Consider the following 18896-nt stretch of genomic DNA (forward strand, 5'->3'; position numbering starts at 1 on the left):
GACATCCAAGACAATGGCCACATATACCCAACATGCAAGCCCCATCAGGTTATAGGAGCATCTGATGTGACAGACCTCGTTTTCCCACATCAGATAACTGGCTGAGGGGGAAAACAAAACTATTTTCCAGGCTTGAATAAAAACCACAGCACCATGGAGCCCTGCTGACTCATCTCATCAAAAACAGAAACTAGCCAGTAGTGATATAAATCTGACATTTATCACACACAATATGGCGCTGTGGATGTAAAATGAAAAGTTTGACCTCGGAGCCACAGCATGAAACACGTGCTGAATACAGATGCCCAAAAATAAATGGCACATCTGAACAGCTTTTTGCCTTCAATAAACGTGACAAGAGTTAAGCTAAAGAACCACACGTCACAAACTTGCTCAGTATACAATCATGAAACACTCATTCAAGGTCTGTCTGAGGAGCAAGGTCTCCCAACTACAGTAACAGAGATAATATTGCATTACATGTACATATAGCACACAGGAAAATATGCCTAAAATCCGCCTCCAATGGGTCTCCTTGTCTGTATTGTATGTTTGTATAAACGTTAGATTTGACTGGAACATAGTGGATTCGCCCGGTGTACAGGGAGGAAATGAGTCGATTTTAAAGCCGATATGACCGCTCCCAACTGTGGCCGAGGAATACAACCGGTCAAGTGCCATGTTGGCTATATGATATGCAAGTATAGGTTGTGCAGGTCATTCCGCACAGATAAGTCAGCAATGATGAAAAAGCAACCGCTGATTATCCAATCACGTTACCATCACCAATACAGCAGTGTCTGAACGATAACATGTCTACACAGATTATATGCAATATGCACAGCAATTAGCATTAGTCCTGCGGGTGTCCTCTAATTAGGCAGTTAGCTACTGCCTCCCGTAACAGCACGGGACTGCTATGTGTTGGTACCTGCTTTGACACGTGTCTCTAACTTACTAGTTTATCCTGCTACTGCTGGAAGTTTGCAATTCATTGACCAGCAATCGCATGGAAGCACAGCAGTTACAGTTGCCTACGACAGAAAACTACTTTCGGGCTCCCTACTCATAGCTAACTATCGGAAGATTAAAATAAACTGCGATACAAGTATAAGTGATTGTATGAAAATTGTTTGAGGAAAAATTAATTATAATCCGTTAATCAATGCTATACAAGACGCTCCGACTTTACGCGGTCCACGTAGCAGCAAACCATAGTCTAAACAGATCAGAAAGCCATCGCCATCAAGTAGCTGGCTAGCTAGTGTAGGTAGCTAAATAAACAATTTGCTAAGTTAGCTAACATACCCTATCCAAGCCATGCTAAGTAGAGGGTACCGGCACCATCAACGACTCTCACCGTTAGTATATCTTTCTTTTTTTGACAATCATGCCGAGCTCTGACTCGTCAACCTCATTCACATATCTGCAGCTTAGCATGGATCTATGTCAGCAGGCAGATAAATTCAACGCTGGCTAGTTAGCTACCAATCAAACCAATGATTTATTTATTAACATTATCAGAAGCTATCTCGCTAGCCAAATGGGGGAGGGGGTTAGACTGGGGAAATCAGACTGCACTGCAGATGTAGCTAGCTAGCTGACGAGTTAGCTAGCTACAAATAAGATTTTAGCTAGCTAGCTAACATTAATGTTCTCTATCCGTTAGCAATCTAGCTAGAAGCTAACCAATACACTTGTAATTATCCAAGTAAGGCAAATTATCGTTAGCTAAAATTTGTGCTTTGTTGCAATTTTATTTTACGAAATAAAACGAGCCATCTCCACTATGCATTTCACCTCTCTAACTAATAACGTTAGGACAGCTAGCAAGCAACACATTAAGTCAGTCAGTAATGAGGTACCGTTAGCTTGCCCGCTACATAGCCGCTACGTTAGGCCTTGCCCCTTCCAATCTACTCAACCTTAACAGCGCAGGGTCGTGAGATTTCCATACACTCAAAATGTAACGCAGTTCCCAAATAGTTAATAACAGCTTAGGACCCCTGCCATTTCGTATCTGTTGACTGCCCGTCTGTTTTCAAATAATGCAGTGACCAAATAGACAATTGTTTCTGAAGATACCTGAGTGAGAGATGTGAGCGCTGCCATCTTCCCTGTTGCTGCGGGAGCGCGCACACCGTTTCAGTGGAAACACGCCTCCAACTAAACGGGAACACGCAAGATGCAGAGGACAATTTTCAGTTGGGGTTTATTATGTATTATGTATACGCGCTGCATTGAGTCGAGCGATGATTTACCTCGAACGTGCATGCATCATTTTACTGTGGTGCATTTGAGTGTGGGGACCGTAAGTCCTATATTATACTCAAAATGATCAACTCAGATTATACGTAATGTATATGAAATGTCGTCATTCTTATGCAGTAGTAAATATTGCAGTATGGTTTGCACACTTATGTGACTACCTGTTCATTTAAAATTATCAATATAAATAACCCGTCGTTTTTGCATACTGATTCATATGCTAGGATACTTTTATTGTTACTGTGGAAACAACTTTCATGCAAATAATGTTTCATATAGCGTTTATCTGTGAGGTTAAAAAAATGCATGGGCGGAATTAAACATGGTCTTGTATCTGACATTGTGTATTACCCAAATCTGTCCAACTGTATTCATTTACAGGACTTCAGCGCCGTTGTGTGGACAGCTTCAGCAGTGCGAGTCATTTTGACAGATCGAATTATCTACCTACCACAACGAAATGAAATGCAATAGAAAGATTATTCATTACAAATGAATATAAGATATGTAATTACAGACCACTTCAATAACGTCTAACACCACCTGATTTTTTCAAATGAATTTTCAACTGCCATTTGTTACTGCCGATAATTTCCCATTCTCAGTGTAGACACCATCCGATGTGACTTACAGAATTCCAAGTGGCCCTCCTGTCTCATAATTACACTGTCCATTTTGACCAAAGCACCAAAGTAAGTATAGTAACAAAGAAAACCACTAAACAGCCTCATCTGAAAGCTTTGTAAAAGCTATTTATTGTACATAATGCTGAAACAATGAAACCCAGAAACATTCAGCAATCTGAGCCTTTGGGAAGTGATGCAATTAAGGCTGAAACATGACGTTGTTGCTTAATTTTATTTCAAAAAGGCCAAAGGGAAACAAAAAAAAGTTTAAATCAAGTAACATACAGAAATAAAAATTTAATGAAGACATCACCAATGTGATATTTAAAATGGCTTCTACAGCATGCTGACTCAACAGGAGCCCTAAGAACCCATGCAGCTCTACCATCTTCCGAAGTAACATTCCTCACTTGAAAGTGCCATCTTTACATTATATTACACCAATATCACTGGGGGAGAATGTAACTTACTTATTACTGCCAAGGATCAAACCACATTATGTAATGCAACTGAGCATCTGCTTTTTTAATTCAACCTGCCTGTACCAGACCCAGTATTTCCCCAAACATACTCTGAAACGTGTTGACACTAAACTGCATAATTAGAAATCAAAGTGCATCACCTCTTAATCAGCCGGTCAGCAATCTGTAGTCCTGGAAAGAATTGCAATCAAAAATTAAACTAAAAAAAAAAAAAAAACTAAATTATAAGGCATGTTGGATATAAATTGCAGGATACAGGAGAGGGGATGGGAGTGGCTCATAAATGTCTAGACAACACAGTTCAAATCACATGCAAGTTGTGTTATGAGGAGCAGGGGAAATGTACTTAATGTGGTTGTGAGCCATATGCACCACTGCCATTTTAGTTGTAAAATGTCTACTACTGTGGTTCATTTTGGTATCCAAAAAACATTAACAATGCAAAATAAATTTACAGTATAAGTGCAATTCCTCACACCAGAAGATCATTTTCAGAGCTTTGAGAGTCTCAATGACAGAATTTATATATATATTTTTTTATCTCAGAGCCCTCCAGACAACAAAGTTTTGGACTGCATATATGATACAAATACACAAACAATAGTACAGTAGTTTACAATCCTGGTTTAGTAGTTTTATAATTATATTTCTGTGAGACATCCTCACAAGATTTTGCTCAAATATTGGAGAAATTTGCATGATGCCATTACTGAAATGAACAGATTGCACTACCTCAGTAATTTCAATAGGTTCACAATTTTTTTTTTTTTTTTGGTTTGCCACTTCAAAATAAAAAATTTAATTCTATGACCATCTAGTTGCACAATTCGACTAAATACAAAACCTGCACACTAACCAACTGGAAAGGATACAGCCCAGATTCAGCACATTTTTATCAAGAATGTTGTGCAAGCATGTTTACCTAAATAATATAAGGTCTAGCAAAAATGTTAATTTTATGAAGCCATTTTGTCCAATAGCAGGTTTGTACGCAGTAGGTTTGTAAGAATAACTAGCAGGTCGGTCAGGTTTGCTTTACTTCCAGAATGATAAATGAAATGTCCTTGGAGGAAGGGGGTTAGATCCAAACTCAAATTATATAAACACACAATGCATTTAAGATTCTTTGGGTTAAAGTTTCATCAGTTTCATGCATTACAAACATTATTCATTACAACCTAGCTCAGCTTCATTATGACTCTGCTTTCATTTCAAAGCCAGATTTTTTTAACGTAACCCCTAATGGTGTACTTTCAGCACAGTGAAGCACAAGTCAGTTGAGTCAAAAGAATGAAAAGAGGAAAAATACTCTAGTGTGCAATTCAAATGGCTCTTTGATGGTACAGCAGTAAAACTCATATTTCCTTTCATGTGTAGTGTCACAAAAATAAAAGGCAGGAGCATACTTGAGTTCTAATATCGTAGACTATCTGCGTAGGTAGTTATAAGCCCATGTAATTCCTAAACTATGCATTTGCTCTGTGCTTTTTTAAAAACCCCATCAATGCCTGTTTTTTTTTTGTTTTGTTTTTTTTGCTTTTGCCTTCCGAGCTGCCAAATAAATACATGCATCAATAAAACTTTTTTTTAACGCGTCGATATAATTTTCCAAGGAACCTTGGGAAAAAATCTGCACAAGTACTTCAGTAAAGGAGCAGCACACATACCTAATGCCTCGGCCAGAGGTGGTCAGCCCAGGTCCTGGAGAGCTGTAGGGTCTGCTGGTTTTTGTTTTCACCTTAAATATTACAACGTATGCAGACCCAAGAAACCCGGTGAGGTATGTTAACTGGGTAATCAACTGCTTTAATTAAGTACCAAGTAAACCAAAACCAGCAGACCCAATGGCTCTCCAGGACCTGGTATGGCCACCTCTAGGCTAACCAAATCACACTGCTCCATATATCATCCAGAGGGATCACAGAACAAACTAAAATAATACCAACACTTTGCATAAGTCAAAACACACAGCATGTAAGCCTCAGCAACATGGTAAAGTGACTGGAAAAGCTAAAGCTCTGTCATCATTCAAACCCTGGCTGCTTCAGATATCCACTGATACCTTGCAATAAATAACCCTGTATATCTATCTTCTTTTCATATAGAATTAGGAAGTGTTTTACGGTAAATGCAATGAGTGGTTGGAATCGATACAAATTGCGAATGTACGCAGACCAAACAGCACCCACTGCCGGCCATACAAATACTGTACTTGTACGCTTGTCCAAAGTACGATTGTCAGTCCTCTGCCGATTCTTTATTTTGTTTGTTTTTTTGTGTTCATAATGTGGGCGCTGCTTTCCTGCAGGGGCAGAGCATAGCCCAAACACAAACCACAAACATACGAAACAAACCTGCACGTTGCTAGTTGTTTGGGGACGTAGAAAGGAAAAGTGATTAAAGAGAAAATAAACTGCCACTGTAAATCTAAAGACACACACGCACACGCACGCACACACAGCACAAGCAGCGGGTACAGCAGCAGTGTAACAGAGCGCACAGCGAGCGATGAACCCTCTCAGAGGGATGGGACAGGCGCCGCTCACGCTGAAGAATACTTTTGCCATGGCTTTGTCCAGTGAATGGCATTCCGAAAGGACCAGCCACGTTTTGTAAACCCTTCCCAGCCCTTGCAATACACACACAGTTCTCTCCTCTCGTCTCTCCTCCAGTGATCTCCTCCTCCTCCTCCTCATCCTCCTCCTCTTCCTCCTCCTCTTGGTGCATAAATCACTCGTCGTCAAAATTTTGCTGAAGCAGGAAGTTAGCAGCGAGATTCTCGTTCTTCTCACACGCAAAATAGGCTTGAATCACCAGTCCTTCTGGAAATCCCAAGGCTTTTAACTACAATGCAGAGAGAAAAGACAAGGAAATTCAATGCAACTGCACATAATTACTTCTATGTGCAATTCTGTAAGCTCACGCTTTTTAAAAAACTGCATCTTTGCTCTGATGGGTGTGTTTATTCATGATAATAGTAGTGGTACCCTTTCGATGGCCTCTTTCTCTTGTGGAGTAACCTGGATGTAGTTTGTCTGTGATGCTCCCTGGCCCTCTGCTTCTTCCCCTCCCACCTCCCCACCGTGGGGTTCATTCAGCATCTGCACAAATCGCTCCTGGTGCTGGGTGATTTGCTGCAACAAAAAAAAAAAAACTTTATTCAATTATACTGTGCCACCGCTCAAATCCCACAAATGGGGTTAAAATGCACACTGCTGCCCAGTGGTCATTTATCCTAAAATTCAACAAGTTGACTTGAGGCTTCTGATGGCTCTTTTCAGGTATATGAACGGGCCCCACAATCTGGTAGGTATCGAGCGCCCTGCAGCCCCACAGGGGGGTATACAATTGGCACGGACATTGCACAGGGTTTCAGCCAATCGGGGTTAAAGAACTAGCGACCCCTGCTGGTCGATCAGGCACCCAGGTCCACTGTTGAGCTGCACCATGAAGCGTCTTCCTCCAAATCATGTCAGTGCGAGCCCGACTTCTGAACTGTGGTGTGATAACAAGCAGCAGCTGACATCACATGCTTCAGAGGAGAGAACATGCCCGTCTGTGCTCTCCCAAATCGATAGCAGAGGCTGTAGCGCTGAGCACTGATGAATACAACTGGGCATTCCAAATTGGGGGGAAATGAGGGAAAACCCATCAAAAAACAACAACTAGTGTAGCTGTACGGCTCACAACAAATATACATTTTATTTTAACCAAGTTAAAGATGTGGTTTATAGTTGAATCAGTCAAGAGAATAATGACTAGGGTACAAGACCTCTGCTCAAAAATATATTTGGGGAAATAAATATATTGGGTGGCAAAATGGTTTAAAATCCAAATATAATAAGTTTGATTGTGAGCCTGTGCACACAGCTTTAACTTAAAAAAAGGTTTTCAATAACATAGGAGCTATACGAGTCTGGCTGTACTACCTACTTCCAAGGACAAGCTACTGAGGACAAGCAATCTCTTTATAGGAACCTCAGGCATGGTTAAAGGCAACGATGTAAGTTGGTAATAAAATACCAGGTCTTATTAGCAGGCTTGTGAGCACTACCGAGTGAGAGTGGGGATTCGGCCCTCGAGAGGCTCTGGATAAGGCTGGAGGCGGTGACTGGTGCATCTCTTACTCAGCCCCCCCCCCCCGACTTGCCTGGAGCAGCTGGGGGTTGTCTCTGCCTAGCTGCTGGAGCAGAGCGGGCAGGAGCGCCGGGTTCTGCTGGATGATCTGTCGCATCTGCTGGAACTGCGGCTGGTTCCTCAGGAACTCGAGGGGGTTCCCAGACGCCGGCGATGAGGTGGAGGACACCGTGCCTGGTTCCACCAAAAGATAGCACGCTTCACAAAGAGCCTCGTGCACGGGGCACTGGCTATTCTCCACCCCCAGAGCCAAAAACAACAGTGGGAATACTCCCGTGCTCTTAGGCCATTACAGAGGCACTTTCTTCCAGAGAAACAGAAACTTTACAGCTAAAGATAAAGGAGTTGGTAATAACATGGCAAAATGTAATAACATTGTAATGTTAAGTGCCAATTATCCAAACATCTCTGAGAGCAGCTAATTGCACAGAATCTAAGAACAAAGTAGCAATTACACTCAAAGTAAATGGTATCGGTGTTGTAAAATGCAACCAAGACGTCAAAGGTGAGAAAGTGGTGAGCTTTTAGTTGGGGGAAAGAAAGAGGTGTTAAGGAAGGAAGACTGCTGGAGGATGGGAGCGAGGGCGGGATGCTCACTGCTGGCTGCTGGAGGGGGCTGGGGGCCTTCTGTAACAGGAGCAGGGGGGTTCGTCGCTGGAGGGGGGCGGGCTACCTCCCGGGGGGGCAGGTCGGGCTCAGCAGGAATCCCCTGGTAACACATAAAGCAAACATGCAGGTTTTAAGCCTGACCTTTAAAATGGTATCACACATGGTGAGAACAGAAGCTGAAAATCAGATTTAAAAAATGAACATGGCATTGTTAAATAACTTTTTATTATTTCTATTAATTTATTATTAGTTATTTTTCGATTCAAAATGCCCAATCCTAACCAGACCACTGCAACAACACCCACAGGAGGGCGCTCTAGCCCACAAACCCACCAAAACGCACATAGCTGTCCAATCTTCTTTTTTCCACTCAGCAATCTGCAAGCCGAGCCATGCAATTACTGCTGCAGAGGACAGTGCAGACAGTGCAGGCAGCTCGCTGGTACCCATGCCACCAGAGGAGGCACTATTGAGTGATGGAGGCTGGGAATTCCTTTCCTACCAACACCTCCACCCCCAAACAATGCTCAGTTTGTTAAAAAAAAAATTTAATTAATTTAAATAAACACATAAATCTTGTGATTAAATTCACAACATTTGTAAGTTTGTTGCCAATCTGTGGGGTTGCCATTTAAATTTTCACATGACACTAGGTTGACTTAAATGTCTGTAACTACTGTCTGTAATGTCTGTCTACTGTCTTGCGTAACTTTGTAACTTTGTGTTTTACGTCAGGCCCCCTTGTGCAAGAGATAATTAATTTAATTGGGGTTTTCCTGGTTAAATAAATGTTTAATAAACAAATATGTTGTGGCGATTTCTCCATTTTCTGAATCCCAATTGTACCCTCTACAGTGAAGCTACTTATCACCTTTCCTCAACTCTCAATTTCCCATAAAATACCTGGGATTAGCAATCAATATCATATCAAAAAAATGAACACATTTTATGCATACAGTTCCAGTTTAAACAGTCACCAGCACATAAAAACTACATTTAGTCACACAACTCTCACCATGAGAAGGTACTCCACTGCTCTGTCAGGGTTATTGTAGCTTGCTCGTAGCGCTGCAATGACTTGTTCTCTTTCATACCCCATAGACATTATTTCCGTCACCAAGTTCTCATAAGCCTGCCCTGTAACTGATCAAAGGAATGGACACAAAATCAACAGTTAAATCCCAATAATACAAGATTGTACAGTGTACCATTGGACAGATGAATGGGAAAATCTCATACCCAGTATCGATGCCGCTTCTTCTAAAAGGCTCAGGTCATCTACAATGCTGAAAGAGAAATGGAGAAAGAATAAATAAAAACTAAAGCAAATATACAGCGCTGAAATTTCTGATCCACCATGTGTCGCGTGCAGCACCCCTCCTTCCAGGGGCAATGTGACTTCTCACATCTCATTGCTCTGTGGTTTATATTTAAAGTTTAATTAGGATGGAGTTGGCTGTTATCAGCAGCACACTTAACAGCAGGAATACTCAAATCTGGCACTCAGTGCCAGTCATACTGCTGGTTTTCATTCTTCCTCCGTCATCAGAGACCGATTTAGACCCAAGTAATCAACGGAGTGAAATCTGTGGTCAATCAGTGACAATAATCAATTACCCATTTGTTAATAAAATAAAACCAACAGTAAAAGTGGTCTTGAGGGCCAGATTTGAGCATTACTGCTTTACTGCATGGCTAAAATTGTGCATGTTGTGTTGTGAACAAAAAAAAGCAAAATCCATAAAAGCTGGACACGCTGATTTATGAAAGGAATATTTTTTGTTCTGTACCTGGAGGAGGAGAGGGCTGGTGGTGTGGCCAGTGGTTGTTCCTGAGGCTCCTCCTGGGGCTTGTCCTCTGCAGGAGTATCTGGGAGGGTGGGGGCGGACAGTGCTGGAGCAGCGCCCCCTGCTGGCGCTGCTGGTGGAGTGGAGGCCTCAGGCCCGGTTTCAACAGCAGGACGCTCTTCTGATGATGTGGGGGTGGGGGCAGGGGTGGGGGCAGTTGCTGGAGCAGGGACAGAGGTAGGAGCTGGAGCAGGGGTGGTTGTCGTAGCAGGGGCGGAGGAGGGAGCAGGGGCGGCAGGAGCTACGTCAGGTAGTGGCGCACTGACCGCAGCAGGAGGCGGAGCCACCTGCGCAGGAGGCTGTGCAGGTGCTGCTGGTTTTGCCTTTAAGAAAACAAGAAAAGACACCACTAGCCACAACAAACAAAAAAGTACACCTCTCTGCATTCACTGTAAGAATAAATCTGAGAAATATTCATACATTTCACAAATTGCAAGGTAATCTGTAAATAAAATTGCATATCTGTATTTGGGCCATGACCAATAAAAATACTAATGTTCCTTCATTCAAGAAATGCCTACCTTTGATACCATAACCACGACAAAATTCTTCTCATCTATTTTGTATTCTTTTAAGGGTATGTCATCATTTAAGATTTTGCCTGGGGGGATAGAAGAAAGACAACAACCACGTCAAAATATAGAGACTTAAGCCTTGAACGAAGATAGCCAATCAGAGAAAAGGAGATATCCGGACAATGTCTCTAACCTGCATAGATAAGCTTCTGCCCTGAGGCTGGATATGTGTCCGGTCCCTTCTCTGCCTCAATCTTCTCCTTCAGGGCTTTCACCTGTGAGTAAAACAAAAGAACAGCTACCTGCAGGTGCACTTCTCTGGAGACAGTACCACTCTGACCCTCACTTTGGCGTCAGGTATGCTTTTCCCATTTTTTGCCAAGCTGCACCTTACGTGCGAACAATCATTTACTACGTGGAAACCGCACAAATAAGAGGACAGAAAGACATGGGGGGCCGTTATCATGTGAATGATTTAGTGTCATTGGAAAGTGTATTTTAACAGTCTATTTTTAACAGGAATTCAGGCAGCACCAGCTTAGTTGTTAGGAGCCTGATTTCCAGCAGGCTTCTGAGGGAGTGATATTTATTTTGCCCTCTCGCTGCTAGTGGTCTCAGTGAAGTGTGATCACCGGCACTCAGGACTTGCTGATAATCATTATGCCATTACAGCAGGAAAATGCAATATAGGGCTGTCACACTGTTTACACCTCTATATCTGGGACATCGTGTATGCTGGTAGGAACACGGATTCACAGCTGCACACCGTCAAAAACAATGAAGACGTCAAAGGCTATAAATGGACCAAAAACTACTGATACTTTTCCAGCTGTGGTACTTATCAAAGCAAGGACAGGCAATAAATTCCTTCATACACACTTGACAAAATTGACCATACAACTTAAAATAACCATTCTTTTATATATACATTAGGGAGTTGAAAATTGTCCACTTACATGATTTTAAAAAAAATCAACTGCAATAACACAATGTATGCTCTACTTTGCTTTGTTACGTTTTCAAGTTGTCAAGACAAACTAAAGAATAACTGTCATTGACAGTTTAACTAACCATCCGAGTTAAAACGTGGTTTCGTATGTATCAATGTAAACTACCATTTAAATCCAATGGAAACACTGACGTTCCTAATATTTTTAAGGGAAGTTCGCTAATGTTAGCTAATTTAACATATGCCTTAGTCAACTACAATAGTAACGTTACACGTTAAAAAAAATACTATAATCTAACTACAAATAAATAGCACAGGATATTTAGCACTCATTAACCTCGTTGTTTTTAAACTGATCAGCAACCACAAATGCTAACTTAGCAGCTGTTACTTTTATTGCTAAACATTTGCTAGCAAATTGAGTTTCATATCAGAAATGATCTATATCTAGCTACTAAGCTAAAATGTCACGGGTGAAGCTAACCCACTTCCCCCCGTTTTTTTTTTTTTTTGGCAGGTGTGTTTAGCTGAAATACAGAATCTGACTTAAGAAAATTGTCCAGACAAGGCTCAAATTATATTGCACTGTCATTCATAGGCAAACATAAGGAAACCCATATTTACATCACGCAAATCGCGCGTGTTCCTTCTTAGCAATCTGTTACTGTCACACATTTGAAAACACAACACCATTTAAAATAGCATCGCCCCCCTTCCCCTTCCCAACAAGTTGCCTACGCCAAGGCCCCGGCTTTTCCCAGCCCTCTCCCCCGGCCTCCAGCGTATTTACTTGGGCTTAACTTCCGATGACTTACCGTAAGCTCTTCGTCTATCTGTATCTTAAACGTTTGCTGTTGGAGAGTTTTTAGCGTGATCGTCAACATCTTCAACAGAAAGATAAATATTGATAAGCTTTCAGAAACGTGCACACAGCTCCTTCGCTGTTACCGTTACCACGGCGCCCCGTTGTGTGACTCAGCTTTCTAACTAGAAGATAGTGAACCGTAGTCAGACGCCATCTACTTGCTGCCTGAGACAAGACATGGACAGAGAAGCGAATACTGGTAGGCGTGCTGTGTTTTTTCATTCATCGTCAGCTGATTTCACCCAAACGTTGCGCTTACTCAATTGGCATGTGTTATTCCAAAGAGAGTAGTCCGTATTTTTGTATCTGACCCCTCATTTTAATAAACCGAAACACATCCTGTTTGCAAGCCGCAAAGCTTCTATGCCATGGTTATTCATTACAGTTTTATCATGAGTCAGAAATTCATCCTTAGTGACTTAAGATTACATAATCAAGGAAAAGAAAATACACAGTATGATTTATACACACTTAATTTTAATTAAATTTAGCTATTATTTATCACTTTCTTGTTGCAGAACAAAAAAAAAAAAAAAATGAAATGTATGACCATTGTGCTGTTTGGGGGTGGGGTTCCGTCTCATGTCCAAGCTAGAATGCATAACTTACCATCTGTAAAACTGTAACCGTGAATTATATTTATTTAAACTACATTCAAATACTCTATTGGTCACAAAAAATAGGCATCAGACCCGATCAAGGAATGAAAATTTATATATATAAAAATTTACAGACAATGAAAACAAAGTACTTCACACAGTGTGCCAAGTAAAAACCTTATCCATCCCACAGGCCCAAAGACATTCATAGCCATGGCCGATTTCAAGACCCGTAAAGGGAAACTAATCTCATGAACATAAAACAAGAAATAAAAAATATTTAAAATTTTGGGGATTAGTCATGTAAGAAAACAAATGATTCCATATATACAAAATTGGAAGGAATGATTCATAGAGAACCAGTCCCTCACTCAGTGAATCAGTACTTTGTGTGAAGGTCTTGAGTCCTCATAATCTTTATTAAAAAGCCTTGGATTTTTCACATGGTAAAGACTAGCTCCGACAGAGTTTCTGGGAACGGCTGCAACAAACTGAACTGGCAATGTTCATTTAATGTCCTGCTAGCTCATTTACTAAAATGGACTGTGGTATGGAGGAAAAAGTTCAACATTTGCAAATCGATGGGCTTGACTTCTGCACTCTGTCAACAGATAATGGTTTTGAGTAATCTCAATCTACGATCTGCCACCTGCAGCCACCAACACACATGCTGGTGAAAACAGACGAGCCTCAGCTCTGAAACCAGGGCAGTTTTTATTGATGGCAGCAGTCATGCAGAGGATAATGGAAAAGCAGAAACAGCAGCACTGACATGACTCTTTAAATTTCAGGACACCCCAAGGCCTTTGGAGGAGGACAAAGCACTGGTTTAAAAAAAATAAAAAAGACAAATCACTTCAACTCACCGACTCCCACCCTCCCAGCCTGAATGTAATTTGTATAAATCAATAAAAAATACCAACATTCTGTACCCTACCCTATGCCTTCCCTTTAAAAAAAAAAAATTTGACTGCCACAGGAAGGGGCCACATCCAAATAACATTAGTCAAAGTGTGGATGCACAGCAATTGTTCCCCTGGATAAGAGAAAATGCCACTGAAGCTCCCCTCTGTCTAGGCTATTTTAGAGTTCATCTTTTACTTCTTTGGGTGAAAGTTCATCTTCCTCATCTTCCGTTGGACTGGGCTCTTCAGTTGTATCCTCTTCCTCTCCCTCTCCCTCCTCCTCCTCCTCATCTTCCCCTTCATCGTCATCGTCATCATCATCTTCATCCTTCTTACTCTTCTCCTCTTCTGTCTGTTTCCTCTCTTCTTCCTCTTGTTTCTCTTTCATTTTCTTTTCTGGCTCCTGTAATAAGAGTAACATAAAAAATATGAGGTACAGAACACGTTTATCAAATCAATCTAAAACATACTTACGGAGCACTGGGCAAAAGTGTGATTATAGTTTGATGTACCAGTGTTTTTTCTTCTCAGCCTCTAACCTGATCCATTCTAAGGACCTGACACACATCAAAAACTCTGGTTTACTTGGCTAATGTATTATCTGAAAGTGTATGGTGATCAACATGCGTAAAATAACCGTATACACCTAATAATGAAAACAAAATACCTTGGTAGCTCCCCATGTCTCAGTTCCAAACTCTTCTGCAGTTTTTACATCATCAGTGATGAGGAAATTGTCAAAGATGGTGCCAGACTTCACCTAAAGATAAACCAACAATATTAAGGACCAGCATTGGCAGCACTAGGTCTTAACCTCATCACACAGTAACCATTCCAGTAAGATTCTCATTCAGTGAATTGAACGCACTTGCCACAGGTCCAGTCCCAATACTCCAATGCTGTCAAACTTGTAAATGGAGGAATCGGGTGTGTACTCGGGGTTATCAATTTCAGGATGGACCCAAACTCCTTTGTAGTTGGGATTATCAATCTGTTTCGGTCTCCACTCCCCCTGCAAAAACAAAATAGTCAAAATGTAAGTGCAACATAGTATTCAGATTTATTATAGAAGGCCAAATAGAACACCACCCCTCCCCCACCTGATCTTCCCACAGCTGGTATAAAAACGGTTCAGGGGTAAAATGGCTCCCACTCCTTACCTTGTACTCTGGATTAGGGATCATGGGTGGCTCCCATTCACCATCCATTTCCTCATCCCAGTCGTCAGGCTTTTTGGCATCAGGATCCGGAATGTTCTCTGGCTTGTCCCAGTCCTACAAGTGAATATGGAGAGTTACCTGGCACTTGTGTTCAGAGACAATAAGCACTGTGCTGCAATAAGGCCCTTATGTAACACAAGAGTGGCCACAATACAAAAAGAGCCAGCAGGTGATATTACCCACTGCAAAAACAAAAACGGCCTACCAACTGTAACACATGGTTGTGCAACACCAGCCCTCAAGGTCAAATTTAAAACCCACATGCAAATGCCAAGTTAGTCACTAAGTTCAATAAAGGGTTGGAGTCTGGGAGAGAATTATTGCTTTAAGCGCAAGTTTGTGACAGGTTAGAATTATATAAAACTGACTACTATGAGGATTTATAAATCTGAAATTTGACAACGGGCTGCTGCATATGAAAATGGATTTAGGCCAATTATCATGTTAAAGATTTAAACTCGTTCCTTTTCAAGCTCACAAACCACTGCTGTATTTAAAAGTCCAGGTTTCCATGTACTGGTAATTATAATCTGTTAACCAGTTATATCATTATGGTATACCCCTCTGGGTAATATAACCTGTTAAATGGATGTAATGGATATGGTTTATAGTATACATAAACACTGCAAATGGTTTACTGTCCTAAATGACTACATATTTATTTTTAATTTCACTGAGATATTAAAGTAAAAGCTGAGCTGGCTGTTGAAAATAAAGACAGTGCTCAATCTGACCTCTGGTCTGCTGTCCTCAGGGTCATCAATTTTGGCACGGTCATCCCAGTCCTCTGGCTTCTTTGCCTCTGGGTCTTTGATCGTTTTTGAGGGCAAAAAGTCCCAGTCTTCCTCCAGGGACCCCGACTCCACCTTCTCATTGTCAATTTTGACCTCATAGGTTTGGTCAGGTTGCAGGATGAGAGTGTAAAGGTGTGTCATCTCATCATCCTGAGTGTAACAGATTAGAACCCCAAATATCAGAACAAGGCCACACACAGTGTACACATACACAATGAACACACAACAGCGAGCACACACATACATACACAGCGAGCACACACACACACACAGCAAGCACACGCACACACACAGCGCACGCACAAATACAATGTGCACACACACACGCACAGGGAGCGCACACATACACAGAGAGCACGCACACACACAGCAAGCATACACACACAGCGCATGCACACAGCGAGTAAACACACTGCGCAGGCACACAGTGCAAACACCACAGTGCGCGCGCACACGCACACATTGCACAAAACATACACACACACACACACACACACACACACACACATAGTGTGCACACACAGCGCTCAGTGTGCACACACATACACAGCGCACACATCTCTTCTGTACTTGCCTTGCACTTGATTTCCTTCTTTATGAGATGATTCTTGCCTTTGTAGTTAAAGATGACGTGAACCTTCTTTGTGCTGTAGCCACAGATATCAGGCCCTGTGTAAAAGCAGGGACAGTCACTGAATTTACTTGCATTTAACAAGGTAACTCCAAAAGTGACGAGAGCAATTAGTTCCATTACCATTCTTTTTTAAATGTTCAGAAGTAGCACCCCAGCCAATGACTTAAACTGAAAAAATAGAAATGATATAAACGTGGATGCTTACCAAACATGATGTAGTACTGGGAGTCTCCATGCATGTCAGCCTGATCCAAGTCTGCAGGGAAGACCTTGACATACCCACCCCCGCAGTCAATCTTCTGTTCATGTTTGACAGTGAACTGGATCACAAGCGGCTTGCCTTCATTACTGAAAGGCTCAAAGCGGGAAGAAACAGCGTAGAATCGGGCATCCTGGCTGGTTTGGAGACCTAAAGAATAGCCAAATAATGAAGAAAATATTACCTTTTCTTACAACAACACTCATAACACAATGACATTTATGTTTCAACAGATTCCACCAGGACTCTTATTTTCCTGTAAGAGGACATCAGTTTTTCCTCACTTTCATTCCTGGCCCTCATTTCCATCAGCTCCTTGCATAATCTGGGGTGCAATTTGAAAGCAATTTGAATTATACAAAACTGAAAGGCGAGTATGGTCAATCTCCTTTTCACTTAAAACAAAGATTAAAACAGGCTTTTAAAAACTGTTGTTCAGTGGAGCCATATTTCTAAACTGCAGTTTATGAGCAGCTCCAATCCTTACCTTTATCTTTCTCAGCATCCCCAAAGAACTTTCCAGAGGTCAGTTTCCACTTCCCGTAGTCTGATTTGTGTTTGGATTCCAGCCAGCGACTGCTCCATGCATCTGAAAACAGGATTAATATTGATACAAGGCCTTTCAATCGTACAAGGTCATGGCCTCCCGTGAACAATCATATACAATCATACACGGCTACAGGAGAGGTGGCAAGAAATCAGGCTATCCTTAAAAAGGTCCTACAGAAGACAGGGCCCAACTTAGTTGCATTTTGAAACCAAAAGGGCAGAAATATGACTTAAACCAAGAAACAACTCAGAAACGGCCTTCATATGTTTCATATTTGGGATGAAAAATATCAACATCGCAATACAGAATGTAGCTGAATTAAATGGACAATCTGAAACACACACACACATACATACATATTCAATCAAAAAGAATGAACAGATGTGATTACAATGCATGTTTCAACAGGCAGGACACAGAGGCAAATACAAAGTGCCCAATTTGTCCTATATTCGTTGGCCAAGTTATTGCATTTTTAAACCTATATTATACACCATAGCAATGAGGGAGCTAGTACATTATACAAATAATATTTTCAGATAAACCGACGAATATTTTACTCCTTGAAAACAGAAGTTTATTTCAGTTCAGGTTATATCATCATCGGATAATTTCGCTAGTCTTTGTGTCTAGTCTAAACCTAAAAACCCCCCAGTGCCTCACCTGCGCTTCTAGAAAACTGCTCCTGTTTCTTGCTTACATTTGTGAACATACGTTTGGCTACTTACTACTACAAGGTTTGAGTACATACAATAATAGAACATTAACGAAGGAATTATATGAGAAACTGCCAGCTAATGCATTAAACGTTAACTGGAATGCAAAATGACTACAAATAATCTACTGTAAATACTGTACATTACGTAGCCTGTGCATTTACGAAAATAATAGAAGGGGGGAAATACACACAGCGCATAAGATACTGAAATTATCACGTTTTTCCGTCCGTACAGTAAGCTCGCTAACTAATATTTTAATTAGCTCTCTAGCTAATCAGCAAGACTAGCAACTTACCTCCATCGAGAAATTGTTCTTTAAAGTAAACGGTAGCGTCGGCAGAGAATCCGGCTAAAAGTACCGCAAATAATGCTACAGCTACCTGCATATTTGCCTTAGTTTAATCTTCGGGTTGTCTATTCGACCCCCTGATTAGTACCTTTGATTTTCAATGCTAGGAGTAGGAAGCAAGTCGGCAATGTGCGAATTTTTTATTGCTATTCCTGAACAGATGGCCGTCGCTCATTGGACTTTCCCTTGACCAATGAAAGGAGACCACGAGTTCTTCCTAGGAAGTGCTCGGATTACATTGTAAGAACCATAGAACGCGGAAAAGACAGTAGCAAGTGTATATCAACAATTGTTTTTCTAGGACTGTCAATGGTAGCCAGGCCCAAAATCGCCTGGTGTTGTCTGTAAGATAATGATGAAATTCATTAAAAATGTTATGAAAGTGAGCATGAAAAATGCCAGTGAGGAAAGTAAATATTTATGGGATGGTGATTTTCTCCATGTTTAACTCTACGAATTGAATCTTCCAGAGTGCCACACCCTGTTAAGAAAGGAAAGTAACATTTAATGAGTCGCCCTGACGAAGGCTGTGTGAAGCCGAAACATGTTGCTGTAGTTTTTAAATGTTT

General features: G+C 41.3%; 3 protein-coding genes across 7 annotated transcripts in view; all 3 read right to left on the reverse strand.

Annotated features, from left to right (window-relative positions):
• The window catches only part of eps15l1a (epidermal growth factor receptor pathway substrate 15-like 1a), a 43952-nt gene extending 41767 nt beyond the window's left edge, over positions 1–2185 (reverse strand). For all 5 annotated transcript variants that reach the window (XR_010329498.1, XM_064331640.1, XM_064331641.1 and 2 more), the window contains exon 1: positions 2086–2185. Coding sequence is in view for 4 of the 5 variants with exons in the window: in XM_064331640.1 (XP_064187710.1) it covers positions 2086–2112 (27 nt within the window). In the remaining variant the exon portion in view is untranslated. The remainder of the gene's footprint in view (positions 1–2085) is intronic.
• Positions 2186–3000: 815 nt separating this feature from the next.
• rad23ab (RAD23 homolog A, nucleotide excision repair protein b) lies at positions 3001–12528 on the reverse strand. The gene is made up of 10 exons (XM_064331644.1): positions 12249–12528; positions 10678–10759; positions 10491–10570; positions 9913–10292; positions 9362–9408; positions 9138–9265; positions 8111–8222; positions 7527–7687; positions 6364–6510; positions 3001–6220 (listed from the first exon to the last, which is right to left on the reverse strand). Exons 1-10 carry the CDS (start codon positions 12315–12317, stop codon positions 6107–6109), a joined length of 1320 nt encoding a protein of 439 aa, XP_064187714.1. The 5' UTR covers positions 12318–12528; the 3' UTR covers positions 3001–6106.
• Positions 12529–12755: 227 nt separating this feature from the next.
• calr3a (calreticulin 3a) lies at positions 12756–18486 on the reverse strand. The gene is made up of 9 exons (XM_064331646.1): positions 18274–18486; positions 17197–17298; positions 16656–16859; positions 16391–16485; positions 15757–15966; positions 14963–15076; positions 14671–14814; positions 14470–14562; positions 12756–14205 (listed from the first exon to the last, which is right to left on the reverse strand). The coding sequence occupies exons 1-9, from the start codon at positions 18362–18364 to the stop codon at positions 13981–13983; spliced, it is 1278 nt and encodes a 425-aa protein (XP_064187716.1). The 5' UTR covers positions 18365–18486; the 3' UTR covers positions 12756–13980.
• Between the last annotated feature and the right edge of the window lie 410 nt (positions 18487–18896).

This window comes from Anguilla rostrata, chromosome 4 (genome assembly GCF_018555375.3).
Source record: "Anguilla rostrata isolate EN2019 chromosome 4, ASM1855537v3, whole genome shotgun sequence".
Classification (NCBI taxonomy): Eukaryota; Metazoa; Chordata; class Actinopteri; order Anguilliformes; family Anguillidae; genus Anguilla; species Anguilla rostrata.